Source organism: Hemitrygon akajei, chromosome 9 (assembly GCF_048418815.1).
Source record: "Hemitrygon akajei chromosome 9, sHemAka1.3, whole genome shotgun sequence".
In the NCBI taxonomy this organism is placed as follows: domain Eukaryota; kingdom Metazoa; phylum Chordata; class Chondrichthyes; order Myliobatiformes; family Dasyatidae; genus Hemitrygon; species Hemitrygon akajei.
The window spans coordinates 34,623,106-34,645,350 of NC_133132.1; the positions used below are offsets into that span (position 1 = coordinate 34,623,106).

The following is a 22,245-nucleotide window of genomic DNA, read 5'->3' on the forward strand; positions in this document are numbered from 1 at the left end:
TAATGCACCCCTAACATCATTTCCACCTGGAGAGGGCGGGCACTAGGGATTAAATGCCAGCACTGCGAAGTTTGAATAAACTAGTCTTGAAACGACTTACCGACTGCGTGTCGTTATTTCAGCGCTGTGTGTAGCACATCGCTACAATACTATATATTAAGGACGTTTAAGAGACTCATAGGCACAAGGATGATAGAAAACTGGAGTCATATGTAGGAGGGAAGGGTTAAATTGATTTTGGGGTAGGTTAAAAAGTTGACAAAACATCATGGACCGAAGACCCTGTACTGCGCTGCAAAGTTCAATATTCTAAATGTCTGTAGCTTGTACTATAAAAGTCAGAGCCCAAATGTTTATTATGGTGAAATGTACATGTTGCTTTCTGTATTGAAGACTGAAATTACTAATACTTTAATTACAGTGCATCCAAACTGTCCAATGATCTTCTTGATCTACAGCCAGATTTTACATGTGCAGTTCAGTCAACAGCAGCAGCTAATCCACCAGCCAGTGCTTGGGGAGGTGAGAATATTTCATTACTGGAGTGTTTCTAACCAACAGATTATTCTGAAGTTCATTCTCTGGCTTCTGCTAAATGCTCATCAGAATTGTCAGTGTGATTGAATTTTGTAACCAAATTACACTGAGTGTCTCCTATTATACCATGTCTAAACCATGACCAAGGATGAACTTCAACCAGTTCTGTGTGGATTCCGGACAACATGTCTACAGACTGAATGATACTGAACCCTTCTTCTACTTTCTTGCTGATTTTAAGTAATTGTTGTTTAATGAACGACTTCTGTTGGACTGAGTATTGATAAAGTTTTTTGGAAATGTTTGTAATATACCTACAAGAGATTCTGCAGATGCTGGAAATCCAGAGCAACACACACAAAATGCTGAAAGAACACAGCAGGTCAGTCAGCGTCAATGGAAATGAATAAACAGTTAATGTTTCGGGCTGAGACCTGACCTGCTGAGTTCCTCTGGCATCCTCTTCAAAACAGATTATGCTTTTTAAAAATCTAATACAAACTCAATACAGAGGGCAGAATTTTGTTTAAGTCATGATGAAAGTGGTGATTAACAAAACTAGGCATTTTATTTGCTTATGAGTATTTTGGTGAGTTATTTATTGGTTCTTTGTGTAGTAGAAGGGGAAGAAAATCATTTTTTCCTCTGGTCATAGCCTCTACACCACATCATCACCATCAGAGCACTTTGTCTTAGAACGTCAAATCTAATTTGCAACTTGTATTTAGTATGATGAGTAATTCCTATATTTTTTAATCTTGCTCTACATCTTAATCACCTATATTGAGTAAATTGGTGCTTGGTTTTATGTCACGAGTTGAAATAACAATAAGAAAAAAATTCTACTAGCAAAAGACTATGAGGAACCAAGCAGTTAAAATTAATTTACACGCTTAAACTGGTTCATTATCACACCAGCTATACTTACTATGTCATAATTGATCTCTCTGTTCCTCACTGACTGCACATTTAGCATAATATACTGGGTAGCACTTGATACTGTGTTCAAGGATAAGCTGATAAATTTATCACTCTTGCACTTGACTGAAGCAAGATGGTTTTGGCAATAATTGCTAATGTCTGCTGATAAAGGCTATGTCATGAGGCAGTGTTTCAGATACTGGCTTCTATAAAGCATACAAGATGAAATAGGTTGATCTTTTATCAAATACATTTACATTTTAAATAAATTACATGATTTCAAGCTTCCTTTCTCTAACAGTGAAATAATAGCATGAGAAAGCAGTGTTAATTGCTGTTGAGTAGCGTGGAACATCATTTTGTTGGAAATCAAATTTTGAGTTGATTTTAGAAGTTGAAACTTGGCACCTGTCAATGCAGCCTGGTAGGAATATCATGTATATAATTCAAATTTTGCTATATATTGCTATTGAAGGTCGACTTTCAGTCAGGCGAAATGTTAGCACAGATTAATAGGACTTGTCTGCATTCTTTGCACTTTGAAATGGCTCAGATGTGACATTTTGATATTAAACTGTTCTCAATCAACTGGCAGAACATTTCAGAGTGTTTAAAGCAAAAAGCAGTGTATTAAAGGTTTCATTTTTATATACACTTGGTAACTTGAGCTTTACTCCACTGTACAATGAGATTCTTTAATTCTAACAGGTACCCTTTATTAAACTGTTTTCCTTTTATTTCTAAACACCGCATCTTTGTAATGGATAAAACAGATCTTTTAGGGGAAGGTAAGTAAATTAACTGGTGCTAAAGAATTCACTTGTCTAAACAAATCAAAGCATGCATCTCAAAATTTAATTGCATCATTTTCTAAACTGGATAAATCACTTTGAGGTTTTTATACATATTTCTTTCCCCTCCACTGTCTTTTCCTTGATGCTTGCAATGCAGATTCTTTGGGTTCTCCTGCCCTTCCTAATGCCTCTGAAGCACAACCACCTGATCCATTTGCAGCAGAGGCCTCCTTGAAAACTTCTCCTACAACAGCAGATGCTACCATGCCTACTGTTGCTGCCTCAGCACCAACCACTGATCTGGATCTTTTTGGAGGTCAGTTCAGGTGTTCTAACATTTTTAGCATCAAAACTGGTGCCTCCAGAAACATATTTTCTGAGTTGTGTGCATTTTTAGCTGCAGCAGAGTAGAGAGTGATGGAGAATGTGGGGATATTGTTGTCATTACAAGTCAAATCTAAGAATTATATGTGGTATTACAATTTACTGTGGAAAATGATTCACATAATCTTTTGTCCATGTAACAGCTATTATTTTTTGGTAGAAATGTATATTTTGATCTAAATGTTGGTAGTCAAGTCGAAGATCTCTTCGAGAGATTACATTTTTAAAACTGACTATAGCTTGATGTCGATATGTGCACTGAAAGAGCTTTAAGGGAAGTTGAACTGGTGGACTGGCTAAGCTTAACTGTCTGAATAAAATTTGTACCAATATAGTGAACTGAGAACACTGGGTTAATCTGGCAGCATAAGTAGAGAAGAAAAGTGAGTCAATGCTTCATGTTCACTGGGAGTAAACACAAATTCTGTTAGTTACTCTGGGAGGTATCACAGCTAAGGCTAGTCATGTCATCCGATACACTTCCAGTATTAATCATTAAGTAAGTATGAACCAAATTAACAATATTGCTTGTGCCCTTGCTTGGGTACTTTGAGGTCACTCCATCCCTTCTGAACTTCTGGGCTGCTTTAAGCTTTATTTTGCAACTTAATTCCAATTGATATTTGGTCAAGAGTCATTGTATTTGTCTTCCTACTAAAAGGACTGGAGCTGAAGAGTGAAGAGACTTTACTGAAATTATATTAGATCTGCGAAGTCAACATCTGGAGCATGATTTAAGGCTTTTTTAAGAATATATTTGCCATTGGAGGGAATGGAATAAAGGTTCACTCACGTGATTCCAGGGATTTGTTTAACAAGTCAAAATTGGGTAGACTGATCTCACTGGTTAGATGTTTTGAAGAATGATAAATAGGGAATTATTTAGAGGAGTATGAGGGTGAATATGTTCAGTGTTTCCTCAAGACAGAGAATAGAAATATAATCTAAAAAGAGACTAATGAGAAATGTCTAAAAGATTTCTGAAAGTTCAATTCTCTGTTTAATAGGAGTATGGGTACTTGATCATTGACTGTATTCTAAACAAATTTGTAGATTTTTATAAACACAGCATTGAGATTGGGTATTCTGTAAAGTGGAGCGGAGGTAGAAAACAGCGATGAATAGCCTTTTCCTGTTCATTAAATTGCATCCAAATGTATAATAGTATAATTATCGACATTTGTATTCATACTTATAGCCTCAGATTGTGCAGCAAATGCAGTAACACTAACACCTAGTTCATTTACCAAGCTAGAATTGTTGCTTGTTTTCCAGAAAGTGTAGATTCTCAATGGGTTCAGTAGCTTGCCCAAGCAGATAACTGTTGTTTTACTTAAGGGTAGATTTTATTCCATTCTCATACTGGATAAACATTTAGAAATGTTACCCAAAGAAAACCAATGCAAGTTACGGTGTTAAAGCTGATTATACAGATTTCATTTAAATCCAGTATTATGGGAACAGATTTAAAAAATCAACAATGTACTGTATAATTTAATGGCAGCTTAATGAACTATTTTGAGAATAAAACATGTCTTTAAGCTGCACAGTTGGTCAAAATAGAGTAATACAGTGGCAGGTATGTGGGTGTGTTTGTAAAGTTTATCTAAATTACCAAACAGAGGAATGCCAAGGCCATGGAGTGATTTGAACAAGTTCGCAGCCCAAAGGTAACACCATTGGATTCAGAACCAATGTCGTCATGGATCAAGTCTTGGTTTAAGTTTGGATATTTGTCTTTTCTCCTGCTTATGCAAAAGATGTAAGTGTTCATAGCAAGGTCAACTTTTGTGCATATCCACAGTTGCTTTTATAGTTAGGATAAGCTACTGCCTTGGTGATGATTTCACTGGCCCAGGATGTTGACTGCAACAATGAAGGAAGAATGATATATTTTCAAGTATGACCTGGGGAAAAAAAACTTAGAAGATTCTAGTTGTTGTCCTTCTAGATAGTAAATGTCATGAGTGTCAAGGGTATTTTCAAAGCGATCTTACTAAGTTCCTAGGTTTATAGAAAGATTTGGGGGAATCAAGCAGGAGACCATGCTTCTACCCCCAACTGGTATTAGGACCTCAGCTAGTTAACTGGTCATTGGTGACATAGGTCATTAGTGATGGAGGATTTAATGATGGTGTTATTGTTGATTGATTGTCAAGAAATACTAGTTAAATGCTCTTGTTGAAGATGTTCATTGTTTAGAACACTTGTAGCACCATTGTGGTTTCCCACTTATTTGTCTGTGTCTTAATTTCATTTAGATCTTGTTGCATGCAATACCTTTTCTTTAATTGAGGATCTGAGTGAATTAGTGCATTGCACAAACATCATTGTGAAGTTCTTGATTCTCTAACACTGAGAAAAAGTCTGTGCACATCCACTCTACCTATACCATCGTAATTTTATACATTTCTTCAAATGGTACAGTTCACCCCCCCCCCATCCTCCCATACTCCAATGAAAAGTCCTAATCTGCTCAACCTCTCTCCGTAGCTTAGTCCCTCATGTTCCAGCAACAACCTCATAAATCTCCTCTGCACTCTTTCCATCATTCCCACAGCAGGTTGACCAAACCTGAACACCTCACCAACATCTTGTAACACTCCAGATTTTATTTTCTATACTCAGTGTTCTGACCAATGAAGGCCACCGTACCATAAGATTTCTTCGCCACCCTGTCTACTGTGATGCCTCTTTCACGGAACCGTGTAGCTGTACTCCTTACTTCTAACCATTATGGAAGAAGGATTATTGATAAAGATGTTTGAACCCTGAATAATCTGCAGGTTTATCCTGGGCCTGAAAAGGTTGACATCAATTAACCAATGCCCAGATGACTCCGAGCTATTTGAAATTTTCTCCCTTAATTCCCACTGACCAGTTTTATAGGAGTTCTTTGCTATCACATCCCTTGATTACTCTTCTCTGACTCATGGAATTTGATTCCTGTTGTAATGTGGTTAGGAGCTTTAATTGAGTAGATTACACACTTTTTATTTCATATCTCAGAATTGGCTGGAGATTGTCAACTGTGAATATAGAGACTGCAAGAGGAGGCAAAAATGATATGACCACTCATTTCATTTTTAGCATTACAGCTTTTATGTTGTCATTTGTAAGGATGGGAAATTTGTTGATTTTACTGTTCACAATTTACAAGTGGATATGCAAAGACTGCAGAACTATTTATTTGTTTGTTTGTTGAGATACAGCGTGAAGACAGGCTTTTCCAGCCTTTCCACACAACCCAGCACTCCCCTGATTTAATCCTAGCCTAATTACAGATCAATTTACAATGACCAATTACCTACCAACCTGTACGTCTTTAGACTGTGGGAAGAAATCGGAGCACCTGGAGGAAACCTGAGCGGTCACAGGAAGAATGTGCAAACTCCTTACAGGCAGTGGCAAGAATTGAACCCTGGTCTCCTGTACTGTAAAGCATTGTGCTAACCAGTATGCTACTCTGCCACCTTACGGTACTATATATTAGATCACCTGGTTGTGTACAATGTGCCTTTTAATTAAGTAATATAAACTGCAACTCAGAAACTGAAGTTGATGTCAGGTGAAAGCTGTGCAGTAAATCATTGTGTTCAAATCTAGAAGGAAAATTAAGTCTGGCTAATGGTTTCAATTGCAGATGGGCTGAGATTAGATTAGACTGATATTACAGTTAAAGAAACAGTAGTGTTGATGGTATTGGTCTGGCAATGGTCACATGGGTTTCTTCCACGTGCTCCAGTTTCCTCGCACATTCTATAGATTTATGTTCACTAGATTAATTGGTGAGATAGGTATAATTGGGCAGTGTGGCTTGTTGGGCCAAAGGGGCCTGTTACTGTACTGTAAATCTCAGAAATTGAACATTGATCGAAACGAAGGATATAGTGGCAAAGAAGAGGAAATGATTTGTGGCATCACCTATTAAAGAGACCAGCTGGTTGGTGTGTAATTCAGTGAGTATGTGACTGAGGTTGTAGTACTGGTGAAGACATTAGAGGTAATGCTGGACTGAAAGCTAGTGTGGACCAGTGGGTAAATACAACTTGTTGCACATTGGAATACACACAAAATGCTGGCGGAACTCTGCAGGTCAGGCAGCATCCACAGTTAACCTTTCAGGCTGAGTCCTGATGAAGGGTCTTGGTGCAAAATGTTGACTTTATTACATTTAAATTTAGAGGTACAGTGTGGAACAAGCACTTCTGTCCCAATGAGTTGCACTGTCCCAATTCGTCTACTGACTGGTTTGTCTTTGGACTGTGAGAAGAAACAGAAGCAATCAGAGGAAACACCAGCTGTTCAAGGGAGAATGAACAAACTCCTTACAAATGGCAACACACACAAAATGCTGGTGGAACGCAGCAGGCCAGGCAGCATCTATAGGGAGAAGCGCTGTCCAAGACCCTTCGTCAGGACTAACCGAAAGGAAAGATAGTAAGAGATTTGAAAGTAGTAATGCCCCTCCTCCCCTTCTTACCCCATCCCTGACATATTTAGTTGTTTGCCTGTTCTCCATCTCCCTCTGGTGTCCCCCCCCCTTTCTCCCGAGGCCTCCCGTCCCATGATCCTTTCCCTTCTCCAGCTCTGTATCACTTTCGCAAATCACCTTTCCAGCTCTTAGCTTCATCCCACCCCCTGCAGTCTACTATAATTTCGCATTTCCCCCTCCCCCACTACTTTCAAATCTCTTACTATCTTTCCTTTCTGTTAGTCCTGACGAAGGGTCTCGGCCAGAAACGTCGACAACGCTTCTCCCTATAGATGCTGCCTGGCCTGCTGTGTTCCACCAGCATTTTGTGTGGTTGTTGTTTGAATTTCCAGCATCTGCAGATTTCCTCGTGTTTGCTCCTTACAAATGGCACCGGAATTGATCTTGGATCTCCGGAACACCATGAGCTGCAATAGTGTCATACTAACCACTGTGCTATGGTGGTACTCTCTTCATAGATGCTGCTTGACCTGCTGAGTTCCTCCAGCATGTTGTGTGTTCTCCTCTGGATTTCCAGCATCTGCAGAATCTTGTGTTTATGGAATGCAAGCAGTGTAGTTTGAAATCAGTCTGTGTCAATGGGAAAAGAACAGCAAAGAAAGCATCGGAATCATTAAGCCTAAAGGTAATAATGGCATGATTTTGGTTTTCAGCAGCAAGTGAACGGCGAAGTTATTACACCTGGTGGAAAAAAAGATGTGGTGATAGCGAGTATTGGTTTGAGGGTCATAATGCTTTGGCAACCAGTGAGATAAACTGAGGAGTAAAATGTTCAAAGAAGTAGCCAATGTGGAGGAGTTGTAAATCTTTCTATATTCATATTGATCTTGGTCTTTTTGGGTGATGTCACAGAGTACATTACAATGAAATAGAGGATGGGTGAAGGTTAAGCTTTGGAGAACTTTGGGGGCAAAAGCGAAGAAAAGCCACTGTAAGTTGTTAAAGTTGTAATTCAACAATTGTACAACAAAGGAGGTGTGACCCAACGTGAGCAGCTGCAGGCAAGTAATGAATGATCTCTTAGATTGTGGTATCTTTGCTAAGAATTGTTTCAGTGAATCAGCGTATTACTCCACTGATATCACCATTCTCATTACTTTTTGATTCAAGGGCATGATACTATAGGACATAGTAGCATAGTGGGTAACAATGCTATTACAGCTCGAGGCTCTGGAATTCAGAGTTCAATTCTAGCATCAGCTGTAAGAAAGTGTACCTTCTGCCCATGAGCACATGCATTTGCTTCAGGTGCCCCAGGTTCCACCCACAGTCCAAAGATGTACTGGTTAGTAGGTTAATTAGTCATTATAAACTGTCCTGTGATTAGGCTAGGGTGGGTTGCTGTGTGATGTGGCTTATTGGGCCGGAAGGACCTGTTCCACGTGGTGTCTCTAAATAAATAAATAAAACAAACCATATGATCGTTTGAATATGACCTGTATTGCTCCTTACAAGAATGACTGCAATCACATTTGATTTGAAAATAATTGTTCTCCTTTTTGAATGTAAGCATGCAATGTAAAGTGAGAAGTGTGGATTGTACTAGTTCCATCAATGAACATGCTTGAAGTGTTAATCAGTTTCAAGGCTATCTTCATTGTATTTGCACCTGCTGTTGGATAACTTCATTCCCTATTGGGGATCACTTCAGTGAAATATTCTGTTGATCTAAGTCACAAGCAAGCATAAGGAACCATTACATAGAATATGCATGATGGTACACAATTTTACTATGTTTATCCATGTTGTTTAGAACAGATCATACATTCACCTCTGCCCAGGTGATTTTCTGCATGATGACTTATAAAAGTAGATCTGTAAATTTTAATGTGTATGCACTGTAATGGGGACTTTTGAAATGCCTTTAGCTTACAGACTTGTGACTTGTTTCTTGCTCTACATATCCCTGTTTTTCTTTTTGCTTTTCCTTCCACTTTCTGTTGTGAATGGTGTTGGTAATGCATCTTAGATGCATTTGCAGCTTCTCCTACAGAAGAACCCGCAACATCTGAAGGGGCGGGAGTGGCAGCAGCCCCTGCAACAACAGCAGCCGCAGCAGCAGCACTTGATGCATGTGCTGGAACTGGTGGGTCTCATTACCTTACTAACACGTCATGAATTGTGTACGATTCTTCTTGCGTGCCAAAATTCTCAGACCTATCTAAAATTTACTAAGATATTTTCAACTAATGGAAGTTGTATAGTGTTATGCACCTCACTAGAACATTCTTTTAGTCTTTAAAATCCTTGAACTGTTCTCAACAGTTCCTACAATGTTCTTGTATCACATAAATTCATAGCACAATTTCACTTCACAGACTCAATTAGTAGTGTCTTGAATATATAAAAACATTTCATATTATTGCAGAATACAGTGGATTCCAGTTAATTGGGATGCATTGGGACCAGTACAATTTAACCCAATTAAGAGGCTGGCCTGCTTACCAGAAGTTTTATGGAATTAGTTTTTAAAAAAGGTATAAAACAGACAAGCTGCCATTTAACTGAGTACAAAATTATTTATTTAAATGAAATACACAACAAATTAGAACAGTACCAGTACTAATGCAGTGCTATAAAACTAATGTCAGCTGGTGTCAAATCTTTTCATGACATCTTGGCAAAGGTCTGAAATTTTTTAGGTTAAAATAGAAAATAAATTATCAAAAATCACTGCTTTTTGAATTTGTGTCCATTGGCCTAAATAGGTAGCATAACATAAGCAGGCTCAACTGATGCTATTTAAAACTGTACACTTTTAGCATGGTGTAGTGTCTCTCGGCTGATACTACTTAGAAACCGTTCGGCAAAAGTTTATTGATCCAGTTAGGTGGCATAGTGTCCCAAATAAAGGAAGGGAAACCAGCTATTTTCTTGATTAGATTTTGTTCTTTAAGAGTTGTTCCGAATAAGCGCCTATCCCATTAACTGATGGCCTGCTTAACTGGAATCCACTGTAATATGAAGTGTTTTTATATCTAAGACATTAGTATTTCCTGGACTGTATTTTTTCCCTTCCCATTTCATACCTCTTATCCTCCTCTGCAACACCCCCCCCCTTCCCAATTTCTCCAATCATATGCTTCCTGCCATGCATCCTCTTACAGCAGCTAACTGGGAGGTTGGTATAGAGTGCGAGTTTCTTTTTTGAAAGTGGTTCACTTATTTGCTGTAACTGATGAAAGCAACTCCTTTAAATTTGATGTGCACATTTCTATTGGTATACACAATCTCTGAGCATGCCACCATATTGTTTAATAAACAAGCCAAATTATATTAAGTTATGCACGTGGTCCTGAATTTGTGAGCTTGTCCTGGTTTTGCATCACTGGCATGATTTTGGCAAAACATTGGAATGGCATGAACAGATTTTTATGCCACTCCAGTAATTTCACGGTTCTCAATGTTAGGAAGACTTGTGTAAATTAAGGCACCTTATTTTCTTCCCCAACCATGATTTATAGCAACTGCAGATCATGAGCTAGTTAACCTCATGGGAAAAAAATCCAGTTAACCTGCACTCAAGAGTTGCTTGATATTTTGCTATTAGAAATAGGAAACTTCAGAAGTTTTCTTCTCATTCAAACTTAAGTACAGTTATAATACCAACAATTAATGTAAGTTGAAGCTCAACAACACAGATACATGGCATTTTCTGAGCTACTTTGAGTAAATGCTATGAGCTTTCTTAGACAGTTATTGATCCCAGTAAAGACCATACTGCTTTTGAGAATTTTCAGTTGGATTAACTGTGTAGCATGAATTTAGAATTGGCATCTTGCATCCTAGTGTTGAAAGTAAATTTATTATGAAATTATGTATATGTCACCATATACTACTCTGGAATTCATTTTCTTGCAGATATTCACAGTAGAACAAAGAAATGCAGTAGAATCAATGAAAAAATACACAGACAACCAATGTCCAAAAGAACACAATGTGCAAATACATAATTAATTAATACTAAGAGCATGAATTGTAGAGCGCTTCAAAGAGAGTCAGTAGGATGTGGAATCAGCTTAGAGTTGAGGTGAGGTGAAGTTATCCAGGCTGATTCAAGGCCCTGATAGTTGAAGGGTAATAACTGTTCCTGAATCCACCTGTGATTCAGCCAGCAACTTAAATATGGCACTGGAGTTGTACTTAGCCTCACAGGAATACGTATAAAGCAAGTAGATTAGGGGGCTAAGCAGACTGCCTAGTCCTAGTGTTAACTCCAGTTGGTCTAATGGCCCAATTCTGCCCCTATTACTTATGGTTGAAAAGTTCAAAATTCAAAGTAAATTTTATTATCGAAATATGTATAGTCACCATATAGTTCATTTTTTTTATGGGCATATTCAACAAATCTATAGAACAGAAACTATAATGAGATCAATGAAACACTACCCAACTAGGCCATTCAACTAGAACACAGAAGATAACAAACTGTGCAAATGCAAATATAAATAAATAGCAATAAATAATGAGAACATGAGATGAAGGGTCCTTGGGAGTGAATCCATTGGTTGTGAAAACATTTCAATGGTGGGGACAAGTGAAGTTGAGTGAAGTGATTCCCTTTTGTTCAAGAGTCTGATGGCTGAGGGGTTGTAACTGTTCTTGAACCTGGTGGTGCAAGTCTTGGGGCTCTTGTACCTTCTACCTGATGGCAGCTGCGAAACGAGAGCATGACCAGAGTGGTGAGTATCCCTGTTGATGGATGCAGCCTTCCTACGACAGTGCTTCATATGGATGTGTTCAATGGCTGGGTGGGCTTTACCCGTGATGTGCTGGGCCGAAACCACTACCTTTTGTAGAAATTTCCTTTTTTCCACATCAGGCTGTGATGCAGCCAGTCAATGTACTCTCCACTACACATCTAAGGAAATAGAGGTGCTACCGTGCTTTCTTTGTAATTGCACTTAGAACAGGACAGGTCCTCTGAAATAATACTACCGAGGAATTTAAAGTTGCTAACCCTCTCTACCTCTGATCCCTCAATGAGGACAGACTCCTGGATCTCAGGTTTCCTTCTCCTGAAACCTATAATCCGCTCTTTGATTTTGCTAGCATTGAGTGAGTGAGAGGTTGTTGTTATGGCATCACTCAGCCAGATTTTCAATCTCCCTCCTATATGCTGATTCACCACCACTTTTGACTTGGCCCACGGCAGTGGTGTCATCAGCAAAATTGAATATGGCATTGGAGCTGTGCTTAGCCTCACAGTCTTAAGTGTAAAGCAAGTAGAGCAGAGGGCTATGCACACAGCCTTGTGGTGCACCTCATCATTATGAATCTCACTGATGCTAGATATTTAAAGCACTAGAAATGGAGTCAAGAGTAGGCTGTTAATGTATGAAAAGTTCATTGGCAAGTTGCCCAATCAGTCAAGCATTGTCTTGAGATTAACTTGCATTTATTAAGTACATTTTTCATTGGCTTGGAATTTGGATTTAGTGTGATACCGTAAGGGATTACTGCTGCTATTCTAGGAAATTTCCCATCCAGATCTAGCAATTTATTTGCGGAACCCATTAGTTTAAACACAGTTCAGAGAGATTCTTAGCATCAGATATTTCTACGGTTCCAGTAAGTTGATTGAGTGACCAGTAATATGAAGTATTTGTTGTCAACTTAACACAAGGCAGCAGATTTTCATTAAATATTATACAGTGTTGAATATTAGAGTATTATATGCATGATAAATAGCTCAGTGGGGAAGGACCACAGTTATGGGTTTTTCTGCTACTATAGAGGGAAGGGCAGGGTTGGGTGAAGAGGCCCCTCAATTACTGTAGCTGTATAGCACCACACCCAGGGGACCACATGAGTGGCGGCAATGCTATTAATATGTAGGAATGTAATAGAACAGCAGAGAAAGCATTGAGTATGAATGTAAGAATAAAAAGGCATTGTACAGTTTATTCTTAAAGATTTTTATTACCTATAAAGTTTATTTGTATATACAAATACATACTGTACATGATTGAGACACAAGTTAAAATATTTATTTTGAAAAAATATATTTATTTTTCCTTTATTTCAAAATAATATTTGTCAAGAAATTGTACTTGAATTTTAGTAGTAAGAGTTGTCTGAGCAGTAATTATGGCTTATGTTGGCATTAAACTCTTGGAATTTGTGCAACAAATGTAACATTTTCTAGACTTTGACAGTGATAAAATTGTGAATTTAAAACATTCCTTCCATTAAATAAGGCTCCAAATGTTCTTTATAAGAGGAAAAGAATTAATCACTCAGCTCCTGGAATATTATAGATTATAGAAATATCAAATAAAAATGAATCAGTTCAGCAGATTTACACCATGTGTTTTAAATGCAGGCTTGTTTTGTTGTCATCCAACCACTTGAGGGAGTTAAATACTCTTCAACTTGGGATCCTTCAAGATAACCATAATTATGCTTGGAAATTCCAGTGTTCTGATTAGTAACAGGACATAGAACATTACAGCACAGTGCAGACCTTTTGACCTGCAATTTTGTGCTGACCTTTTAACCTACTTTTAAGATCTTTCCTTTCCAATATCTCTACGTTTTTCTATCATCCATGTATCTAAGACTGCCCATAATGTATTTCTGTCACCACCCCTGACAGGATCTCTGTGTAAAAGAAAAAGAAACTTACCTGTGACATTCCCCCCCCCCCCCCAATACTTTCCTCTAAGCACCTCACATTTATGCTCCTGGCCGCTGGGTAATAGCCATTTCTGTCCTGAGAAAACGTCTCTGACTGTCCACTTGATCCATGCTTCTTACCATCGTGACCACCTCCATCAAGTCACTTCCCATCCTCCTTCACTCCAAGGAGAAAAGCCATAGCTCTCTAAACATATTCCCTTTAATCACAGCTTAAGGATAAAGGGGAAGCCTTTTAGGACCGAGATGAGGAAAAACTTCTTCACACAGAGAGTGGTGAATCTGTGGAATTCTCTGCCACAGGAAACAGTTGAGGCCAGTTCATTGGCTATATTTAAGAGGAAGTTAGATATGGCCCTTGTGGCTAAAGGGCTCAGGGGGTATGGAGAGAAAGCAGGTACAGGGTTCTGAGTTGGATGATCAGCCATAATCATACTGAATGGTGGTGCAGGCTCAAAGGGCCGAATGGCCTACTCCTGCACCTATTTTCTATGTTTCTATCTAGGCATCATCCAGGTAAATCTTCTCTGTAACGTTGAGGAAGCTAGCAGTTGTTAAGTACTGTCCAATATTATAGCAGTGATCATGCTTCAAAAGTACTTAATTGGCTGCCGAACACTAAGATACATGATAATGAAAGATATTATTATATATTCAAATTATTTCAGTGCAAACTGTTTCAATGCTCAAGGTTTTGAGGAGTCAACTTTGTAAAGGTTACAGAAGGCAAAAAGGGTCTGCCAGCAGTGATGACACCCAGTTTTTAAGAAGTATTTTGTGTGATTTAGCTGATACATAATTGAAGGTTACCCAAGCAAGGGTTAATTAATGGGATGTGCTGGGGTTGGGAGTGAGGCCAGGAAGAAATTGGAAAGTGTAATTTTGGCTCAATAGGAATATATGTGTGGTCTGAACAAGGCTGCGATAGTTTGGGCTAAATTCAAGTTAATGGGTAATGGTAGTGTATTGGGGAAACATCTTAGGCTGATTGAGTCTGGAGAAGAGAGCCTTCCTTGTAGAAGGAGCAAAGGTAGGTTTAATGACCTTGAGACATAGAAGCAGAATTAGTCTGCTCCTCCACTCCATCATGGCTGATTTATTATCCCTTTCAACCCCATTCTCCTGCCTTCTCCCTGTAACCCAGGACATCCTGATTAATCAAGAACCTGTCAGCTTTCACTTTAAGTATACTCAATGCCTTGGCCTTCACAGTCATCTATGGCAATGAATTCCACAGATTCACCACCCTCTGGCTAAAGAAATTTTTCCACATCTCTGTTCTAAATGAATATCCCTTCATTCTGAGGCTGTGCCCGCTGGCTGTAGACTGTCCCACTATAAGAAAATCCCCTCCACATCCACTTTAACTAAGCTTTTCAATATTTGATAGGTTTCAATTAGATCCCCCTACCCATTCTTCTGAATTCCAGTAAGTACAGGCCCAGAGCCATCAAATGCTCTTCATATTTTAATCCTTTCATTCCTGGGATAATTCTTGTATACCTCCTCTGGACCCTCTCCAATGCCAGCACATCTTTTCTTAGATAAGTGACCCAAAACTGCTCACAATACTCATAAGTGTGGTCTGGGCAATGCCTTATAAAGCCCCAGGATTACATCCTTGCTTTTGTATTCTAGTCATCCCAAAATGAATGCTAGCATTGCATTTGCCCTCCTTAACACTGACTCAAACTGCAAGTTAACTTTTTGGGAATTCTGCACAAGGACTCCTAAGGCCCTTTGCACCTCAAATCGGGAGATTTTTCCATTTTCTCCCCATTTAAAAAGTAGTCCGCATCTTTATTCTTTCTATCAAAGTGCATGGCCGTGCACTTCCCTACACTATATTCCATCTGCCACTTCTTTGCCCATTCTCCCAATTTAAGTCCTCCTGCAGAGTTGAGGAAGACACCCTGCTTCCTCAACTCTACCAGCCCCTCCATCTATCTTCCTAATATCCACAAACTTGATCACAAAGCCATTATTTCCATCATTCATATCATTGATTTGGATATAAATGTAAAATACAACATGAAAAGAAGTGGTCCATCCCGACACCAACCTTTGCGTCACACCACTGGTCCCGGCAGCCAACCAGAAAGTCATACTCTTTGCCTCCTGCCAATCAAACAATCTTCCATCCATGTTAGTATCTCTCCTGTAATACCATGTGTGGCACCTTATTAAAGACCCTCTGAAAATATCAATAAATAAAATCCAGTTACTCTACTTTGTCTATCCTACCTGTTATTTCCTCAAAAAATTCCAATATATATGCCAGGCAAGATTTTCAATTAAGGAAACCGTACTAACCAGCATCATTTTCCAGTTGTTTCCAATTGTGTCTCTCTTTTTATATATCCGAAAAGACTTTTTGTATTTTTTTTAACTATTGGCTAGCTTACCTTTATATTTAATTACAAACAAGAGAAAATCTGCAGATGCTGGAAATCTGAGCAACACACACAAAATGCTGGAGGAACTCAGCAGGCCAGGCAGCATCTTTGGAAAAGAGTACAGTGAGCATTTTGGGCTGAAACGTCGACTGTACTCTTTTCCATTGATGCTGCCTGGCCTGCTGAGTTCCTCCAGCATTTTGTGTGTATTGCTTCATATTTAATCTTTTCTTTCTTTATGGTATCTTTAGTTGTTGGTTTTTAAAAGCTTTCCAATCCTCTACCTTCCCACTAATTTTTGCTATATTATATGCCCTCTCTTTTGCTTTTATGCTGTCTCTGACTCTCCTTTTCAGTCACAGTTGCCTCATCCTTCCTTGAGAATACTTTGGGATGTATGTTTCCTGTGCCTTCCAAATTGCTCCCAGAAACTCCAACCACTGCTGTTCTGCCATCATCCACACTAGTGTTCACTTCCAATAAACTTTAGCCAGCTACTCTCTCATGCCTCTGTAATTCCCCTTACTCCACTGTAATACGGACACATCCTATTTTAGCTTCTCCCTCTCAAACTGCAGAGTGAATTCTATCACATAACGATCACTGGCTCCTAAGGGTTCCTTGATCTTAAGGTCCCTTATCAAATCTGGGTCATTATATAAACCAATCCAGAATTGCCATTCCCCGAGTGGGCTCAATCACAAGCTGCTCAAAAAAAAACACTCATAGGCATTCTATAAATTTCCTCTCTTGGGATGCAGCACCATCCTGATTTTCCAAATCTAACTGCTTATTGAAATCCCCATGACTATTACAACATTGTTCTTTTTATGCCTTGTCTATATTTGTTGCCCACATCCTGACTACTGTTCAAGTAAAGAGACTGTGTAAGTCACAGATGGTCTTTATGATAAGAAGGTATGGGTGGTTATTCTTCACTGTTGGCAAACTGCTTCCAATTTGAAAAATCAGTAATTGATTAAGGAATATTTGGCATGTATCTTTGACACTTATTTGCCCATCTTAATCTATTTTATGGTAGTTTTTTTTTGTGCTCAGAAATCCACCTAAAATTTTTTGAATGGCAGACTATTTAATTGAAGTCCCAGGTCCAGTAGATAGAAATGGATACAATAAGAAATGGTTCACAGTAGAATTCAAGTGACTGGAGCCTGTGCTCCAAGTAATATTCATAAAAAAAACATTTTAATATTGTTATTATGGTTCTCCTGCATATCTCATGAAATTCTCCATCCTTCTACCCCTGTATTTACTCCCCCAATTTTTACACCTCACTGCTAATTTTTCATTCCTCTCCCTACATCTTGATAAACATCTGTTTCTTCAAAATGTATTTATTCTGTTTTAATGCTGTTCAGTCAGTCCATCAGCTTTTCCCTTATTGTTGCAAACTGTTTCTTCCACCTTACTGCAATTTCCTCTTGGCCATGAATATAAGCCAGTTTATTCTTTCTTTTGTTGTTGTTATTTACAAAATTAAACCAATTCCAAATACCTGTTTGGCACTTGAAGTTTGGTTGTTGGAATTCAGATGAGGCCCATTTGCAAAGGCTCCCATCTTTTGGTGTGCAAAGGCCACTTTTTTTATTTTTATTTTGGAAGACTAAGCAGTCAATACTTGCTGCACCATCCCATTGCTACTACCTGTTTAAAACTTAATTGAAAGGTCTAGATAGTTATGAACATGGAGAAGATGTTCCAAATAGTGGGAGAGTCTCGGACTAGAGGGCATAGCCTCATAATAGAAGAATGCCTCTTTAGAACAGAGATGAGGAGGAATTTCTTTAGTCAGGATGGTGAATTCATTGCCATGGATGGCTGTGGAGGTCAAGTCACTAAGTATATTTGAAATGGGGGTTAATAGGTTCTTGATTGTTAAGGGTGTCAGGGTACGGAAGAAGGCAAGAGAGTGTGGTTGGGTGGGATAGTAAATCAGGCGTGGTCGGATAGTGGAGCAGACTCAATGGGCTGAATGCCATAATTCTGCTCCTCTGTCTTATGGTCTTAACTGTGAATGAAACAGGAAGCCAACTCTCAATTCATACATCTTCAACAGTACCATATTAACTCTGTTTTTATCCATTACTTCAACTCAAAGCACTTCTTAACCTGTTGCCGTCACATCACGTTTTAAACATTTGCATAGTTTATATTTTATAATTGGAAATATAATTTTTTTAAAATGAAGATTGGCTTTATACCTTTTTTTAAAAGAACTCGTTTTCTAATCGGTAATATGTTGTGCACTTTTCTAATTTGGGATGGTTGTAATAGGGTAAACTGTTGGCTGTGAGGAGAATGTATAAAATATTGGTTTCTTTGCATTAACTAACCCTTCTTTTCATGCAACTTTTGTATTGATGCAAAAGTATGTGACTAGGGTTAATGAAAATGTAATAAAATTGTTTTGTGGAAATGTAAGCCAATCTACTGAAATGTAGATGTTAACCCTAGCATCTTGATTGTAAACCCTGATTTTTCCATCCTCTGATCCTCTTTCTTCCCACCTCTGTCCATTTCCAAAGACCCTTTTGCACCATCAGAAGGTAGTGCAGAGGCTGCTGCTGAACTGGACCTTTTTGCTATGAAGCCTGCTGAGGCCAGCGTTCCAGCAACTACCCCCACCACTACCGTTGCAACTGCCAGTACAGCTACCGTTGCCATTACCAGCACAACTGCTAGTGTGACTACGACTGAGACTGTTACTGTAACCGCGACTGTTACTGCGACTGCTACTACTGCTACCACCACAACAGCAGATACTACTGCCACCACTACCACTGCACCTGCTCTTGATATTTTTGGTGGTAACTTTATTCTTTATCTTGGGATTTGTGAACTAAGACTGATAATTGAGCTAAATAAATCTTAATGTCAAGTATAGCAAGCATTCTAATTTCTTTAGTACAGATTTGCTTAACTTCTAGTTAGCAGTCAGCTTGTGTAATCAATTTATGTTAAAACTTTTTAACTGCTCCACTTTTGTTAAAGGAGATTTGGAATTAATGTATCTTGTCTTTGTTCTTAGATTTATTTGATTCTGTTCCTGAGCCAAATGCATCTACAGCTCCTAAACCTGAAGCGGGTCCTAGTATAGACCTATTTGCATCAGGTACTCAAAAAAAGAGAACATCTCATTTCCCATCTGAAATTCCCAAACACAGACAAAAAATTTGACAACATTGTGTAATCATTTGGAACCCGTTTTAATTTATAAAATAATGCATTTCGGAAGTAGGAATAATTCACTGTTTAACTGTTTACTTGCTTTCACTTTCGCTTTCAAAGATGCTTTTTCAACCCCTTCACGTGGGGCTTCCCCTTTGCCAGAAAGTAGTCTTACTGCTGATCTGTTATCTGGTGAGTCTTCCTATACTCTTTGAACATAAAAATTGGTAATTGTGAAAGCTAAAATGGATTGTGGCAGTTATATGAAGAAATCATTTAATTTTTATGTCCTCTGGGACAGATGCAGCTTGGTTAAGAAATGCAAATTAATAACCAGATGTACTAACGTAGACATAATTCCAAATAATGTGTATGAGTATAGAAACTTGGCATAATTATGATCCATGTGGTTAGAGGTTTATAAGATTGTGAGAGGCATAGATAGAGTAGACAGACAGTATCTTTTTCCAAAGGTTGGAATGTCTAAGACTAGAGGCCATGCATTTAAGTTGAGAGGGGTTAAGTCCAAAGGCGATGTGAGGGTCAAGTTTTTTTTTGCACAAAAGTGAATGGTGTCTGGAAGGTGCTGCCTTGGGTGGTGGTAGAGACAGATACATTAGGTACTTTTAAGAGATATTTCGATAGACACATGAATGTGAGTAAAGTGGAATAGTATAGGTTTTGTATAGGCAAAGGGGGTTAGTTTAGTTGGTCATTTGATTACTAATTTGTACTGTTCAATGTTCTAAGGAGATAATACAAGTACCACAGAAGTTTTGGACATTAAGTGGCTTGGAGGAAGGTTGAAGGCTTGGCGATAAACAGGCTTGGAGTAACATCAAGATAGTAGAGATGTGTGGCCCTGGATTGTTGGGGAAGGGAATTAAAGGCACTGGATGGATGAGAAGCTTCACAAGTTTTCCAGGAAGATGGCTAAAGAAAGAGATCAGACAAAAGCAGAACCAATGGCCCCAAAATTGGAAAGATAATACCTTGTTTTGCATATAGTGGTTGTAATAAAGCAGAACTTGGTGTTGATGGGGAAATAAATCAGCCATGATCAAAAGGTTGAGCAGACTTGATGGGGCTGAATGGCATAATTCTGCTTCCATGTCTTATGGTCTAACTTCCAAGTTTCTTTGTAGGAGTATAATTACCCATAAATTGCCCTTAAGCTGCACTGTCAGTAGGCTAAGTAATGGAAAGTCATAATAGAACTAAGTTTCAAGCTGGAAAATGTAGTAAAAAGATGGAAATGGGAAAAAAGGGGAGTGTAATTAAGCTGGATGCTTGGATTCCTTAAATTGTTTGAGGACAGTTGGACATTAATTATGAGGGTGACTGATTTTAGTTGATGAAGGTCAAGAATCCACAGATTAACTGAATTTTGAATAATTTAGGATACAGATGGTGGAGTTGAGATTAAGTATAGTGCAGTGGATTCTGGTTAATTGGGGCACATCAGAACTAGTACATTTTGGCTCATTTTTAGTGCAGTGGATTCCGGTTAACTGGGACACATCAGAACCAGTACATTTCGGCTCATTTTAAGTATAGTGCAGTGGATTCCAGTTAACTGGGACACATCAGAACCAGTACATTTCGGCTCATTTTAAGTATAGTGCAGTGGATTCCAGTTAACTGGGACACATCAGAACCAGTACATTTCGGCTCATTTTAAGTATAGTGCAGTGGATTCCAGTTAACTGGGACACATCAGAACCAGTACATTTCAGCTCATTTTGGTGTCAGCTTAGTCGAAGTTTTATGGAAATAGTTAAAAAAGGCATTAAAAAAAAGGGCAAACTACCATTTAACTGAGTAACAAATTATGCACTTAAAATACAAAACAAATTAGGACACTACCAATACTATTACAGCACTGTAAAACTATTAATTCCTAATAATTAGCAACAGAGGAATTTATCTAATGTATGCTGCCATGTTCTTTTGCTAGACTGTAAGTGAACAAAATCAATACAGATAATGAACTGCTTTCAAAGTTCAAAGTAAATTTATTATTAAAGTATGTATACAGTATGTCACAATATACAATGCTGAGATTCATTTTCTTTCTGGCATGTACAGTAAATCAAAGAAATACAATAGTCAGTGAAAAGCCACACCCAACAGGATGGGCGAACAACCAATATGCAAAAGACAACAAACTGTGTAAATACAAAAGAGAGAGAGAGAAAAAAATAATTAAGCAATAAATATTGAGAACATTATATAAGGAGTCCTTAAAAGTGCGTCCATAGGTTGTGGGGACAGTTCAGTGCTGGCGGGTGTGAAGTCATCCCCTCTCGTTTAAGAGTCTGATGGTTAAGGGGTAGTAACTGTTCCTGAACCTGGTGGTGTGGATTCTGAGACTCCTGTACCACCTTCCTGATGAGAGCATATCAATGGCCTGAGTGGTGGGGGTCCTTGATGATGGATGCTGCTTTTCTGTGACAGCACTTCATGTAGATGTGGTCAGTAGTGGGGAGGGCTTTACCCATGATGGACTTGACCATATCCATGACTTTTTGTGGGATTTTCTGTTCAAGGACATTAGTGTTTCCATACCAGGCTATGATGCAACCAGTCAATATACTCCCTACCACACATCAAAGTTTTGGATGTCATGCTGAATCTTTGCAAACATAAGGAAATAGAGGCACTAATGTGCTTTCTTTGTAATTGCACTTACGTGCTGGGCCAGGACTGATCCTCTGAAGTGATATCACTAAGGAATTTGAAGTTGCTGACTACTCTTCTGATCCCCCGATGAGGAATGGTACATGGACCTCACAATGTTTTGATGATTGCATCCCCTAGATCTTCATTTTCATTGTAACATTCAAGATAATTGTCAATGCCTTAATTCTTCGTAATTCCTAACTTGCTG

General features: G+C 38.5%; 1 protein-coding gene across 15 annotated transcripts in view; it reads left to right on the forward strand.

Moving 5' to 3' along the window:
• The window catches only part of LOC140733005 (clathrin coat assembly protein AP180-like), a 180,543-nt gene that overhangs the window by 113,384 nt on the left and 44,914 nt on the right, over positions 1-22,245 (forward strand). For 7 of the 15 annotated variants that reach the window (XM_073055753.1, XM_073055754.1, XM_073055752.1 and 4 more), the window contains 7 exons: positions 422-522; positions 2,232-2,246; positions 2,410-2,568; positions 9,101-9,217; positions 18,713-18,994; positions 19,216-19,299; positions 19,476-19,547. In XM_073055753.1, the coding sequence (XP_072911854.1) occupies positions 422-522; positions 2,232-2,246; positions 2,410-2,568; positions 9,101-9,217; positions 18,713-18,994; positions 19,216-19,299; positions 19,476-19,547 (830 nt within the window). The remainder of the gene's footprint in view (positions 1-421; positions 523-2,231; positions 2,247-2,409; positions 2,569-9,100; positions 9,218-18,712; positions 18,995-19,215; positions 19,300-19,475; positions 19,548-22,245) is intronic. The other 8 variants (XM_073055765.1, XM_073055767.1, XM_073055755.1 and 5 more) reach the window with 7 other exon arrangements.